Source organism: Humulus lupulus, chromosome 9 (genome assembly GCF_963169125.1).
Source record: "Humulus lupulus chromosome 9, drHumLupu1.1, whole genome shotgun sequence".
Lineage (NCBI taxonomy): Eukaryota > Viridiplantae > Streptophyta > Magnoliopsida > Rosales > Cannabaceae > Humulus > Humulus lupulus.
This window is the reverse complement of record NC_084801.1, coordinates 14,996,977-14,999,711: the sequence shown is the minus strand read 5'-3', so window position 1 is coordinate 14,999,711 and position 2,735 is coordinate 14,996,977. Positions and strand designations below refer to the sequence as shown.

At 35.3% G+C, this 2,735-nt stretch overlaps 1 protein-coding gene across 1 annotated transcript; it reads right to left on the bottom strand.

Moving 5' to 3' along the window:
* Positions 1 to 405: 405 nt before the first annotated feature.
* On the bottom strand, positions 406 to 1,020 carry LOC133799459 (uncharacterized). The gene has a single exon (XM_062237473.1). The coding sequence runs from the start codon at positions 1,018 to 1,020 to the stop codon at positions 406 to 408; it is 615 nt and encodes a 204-aa protein (XP_062093457.1).
* Between the last annotated feature and the right edge of the window lie 1,715 nt (positions 1,021 to 2,735).

Below are 2,735 nucleotides of genomic sequence, written 5' to 3'. Positions count from 1 at the left end.
TTCTCTTGGAGTACCAGATGCTTCACCTGCTACCACAGCTTCAACTTCTGCACCTACAAAACTGGCAGAAATCAAAACTCGTTTGGCTAGGATGGAGAATAGTCAAGGAAAACTTCTAAGGAAGATGGACAACATCATGCATTACTTTCAAAGTGGCTAGGATGGCTGGTTGAATGAATGTTTATGTTGAACTTTAATGTCATTTTTTATTGTCTTTTGTGGTTTTTGGCTCCTTTGATAGACAAAAAGGGGGAGTAGTTTTTATTTTTATTTTTTGGTTACAACTCTGGACCCTATTTTTAGGGGGAGTTATTATTTTTTTTTATCAAAAAGGAAATTTCATTGATCAACCAAACTAATACAAACAAAAGGGAGCAAAAAAAAAAAAAACGCTACCCTCAGAACTTACAAGGATTTTACAAATTCAAACATTTGCCTTTCTCTAGTAGATAAGTGTCTAACATTTACATTAAGTATTCTATCTTTGAGAGCTTGCCTTATCAGAGTGTCAATTTTAAAGGCAGTGAAGCAACTATCCTTAAAACAGCAAAAATTCCTATTATACCAGATATAATAGGTACAGGCAGCAAGTGAAGCAGCCACTATGTGGTGAATCCAGTCAGACTTCCATTTAGACAGCCAAGCAGTCCAGTTCTCATAATTCACAGGCCAAAATATCCCACCAAGCCAACCTGAAATCAGCTGCAAAACCTTTCTAGAGAAGGTGCAGTCAAAGAAAAGATGACCATGGGACTCCTCAGCAAAATCACAAACCGGACAGAGAGTATTAGCTACTGGTATGTGATGAGCTACCAGTAAATCCCAAGTTAGCAAGTGATGGTTAACAGCCTGCCACAGAATAAATCTATGCTTAGGCACTGAAAGCTTACACCAAACTGGTTTAGCATAATCAACTTTCTCAATCCTCAGTCGTTGATTGTAAAAGGACCCTAGCTGAAACTTTCCATTGACTACTGCATTCTGCAAGTCAGACTTCGATATCGATTGACAGAATAACATTATTTTCCTCCAGTTATTTGTTTGTGGTTTCGTTGAACTTTTTCCGTTTAAAAAGTTATCATGTTTTTTGTTATATGTGTTAATAAGCTTTCATGCAGGGGAAGTATTTTTATACTCTCATTTTTGGTTCTAACACTTTGTTTTGCAGATTCATCCTTGTTTGTTTTCTTCAAAATATTTTGTCAATCGAAGTGCCAAAGGGGGGGATTGCTAATTCCATTTTTGGCATATTTATTTTGACAAAAATATTTTGTATTTTCTTATTATATTTGACTGTATCTAAATATATATTATTGATATATGTTTTATTTGTTTTAATTAATAAAGGTATAATTGATGACAAACTTTTCTATATTATGAAATTTGCCAAAAATAGTGTGGCTTTATTATTAGAAAAACAAATCTATTTAAGCTGTCTTTTTCCAGCCGATTACCTCATTATATCTGACCATATAATTGAGTTTTATTGCATGATCAGGTTATAAAATGGAAGCCTTGATTCCTACACCAAAGGATGGATTGTTACCATATATACCTCACGATTCTGTAGCTACAGAATCACGAAATCTTGTCAAATTGAAGAATTCTTTTAGGAAAGTTTCCTTGTGGGCTTAGGCCAGTTTAGACTGTGTATTAGTTGCCCAATATGAGTATAATGACTATAAATACTCATATTGGCTGCTTGGTTTTCGTTACCTCTTTTTGTATTTCATTCTTATTTGTATAAGATAGTCTTTGTTTTGTAGAGGTGAGTGAGTTTGACTCTACCTCTGTTTTTAGTGTCCTTGTAGGTGTTTTGAGTCTTCAAACAGTTCTACAAAGGAGGAGAACAAAGTGCAAACCTTCGGGAAAAGGTTCTTCTAGCCTTTGGGAGAGGGAGGTTCAAGTCTTGCTTCGGGAGAAAGCAAACACACTTCAAGCAGATCGAAGGGAGTTCATATTCTTGAAGGTTTAGCAAGGTTTATTTGTCAAGGTGGAATAGATCAAGCTTGCGGCATATAATAAGAGGGAGTCTATTTATGCATAAGTAAAAAACTTTGTATTTTTGAGATCTTACTAATCAATCTTATCTCTGGGCGTGCCCCGTGGACTAGTAGCAATCTACAAGGATTGCTGATACCACGTAAAAAAACCTTGTGTGTTTTTATTTTCTGCACTTTAGTTCTTTTTCTGATTTTCTAGTCTGTAGTTACAGAACCCTGGTCTGTAGCTACAGAATATCTGTTTCAGTACCAACTTAATTATTCCGCATTTAATTAATTGATTAATTAAATAATAAGTTGGTAATTATAAAGTACAAAATTTCACAATTCATTCTTCCATTTATGTCATAATATATAGATTAATAGAGATATTAGTTATGTTGAAAGTTATAAATTATTTATTAATTATTATGAAAAAGTCATTTATTTGCATCGAATGATAACGTTAGTGGGTATTTCGCCGGCAAAAGTTGTTTTACTTTTGCCGGCGCGCTTTTGTGTTGGTGAAAGGAAATGGCGAAGAGTGGCCGAAGCACCATCTATTGCTGGTGACGTTCAAATTACGCTGGCAAATGTGCTTTTGGCGGAGAAAATAAGTCGTCGACCCAAATATATCCCGCCGGCAAAAGATTGTCCCACGAAAATTTTATCGGGGGGCTTTTTAGCCGTCAGCAAAAGTCTGGCTGGGAAAAAGTTTAACCTTTGCTGATGCAAAAAACGCGCTGGGAAAAG

Coding starts and splice junctions, on each gene's coding strand:
- LOC133799459 (XM_062237473.1), bottom strand. CDS start 1,020: ATGTTATTCTGTCAATCGATATCGAAGTCTGACTTGCAGAATGCAGTA.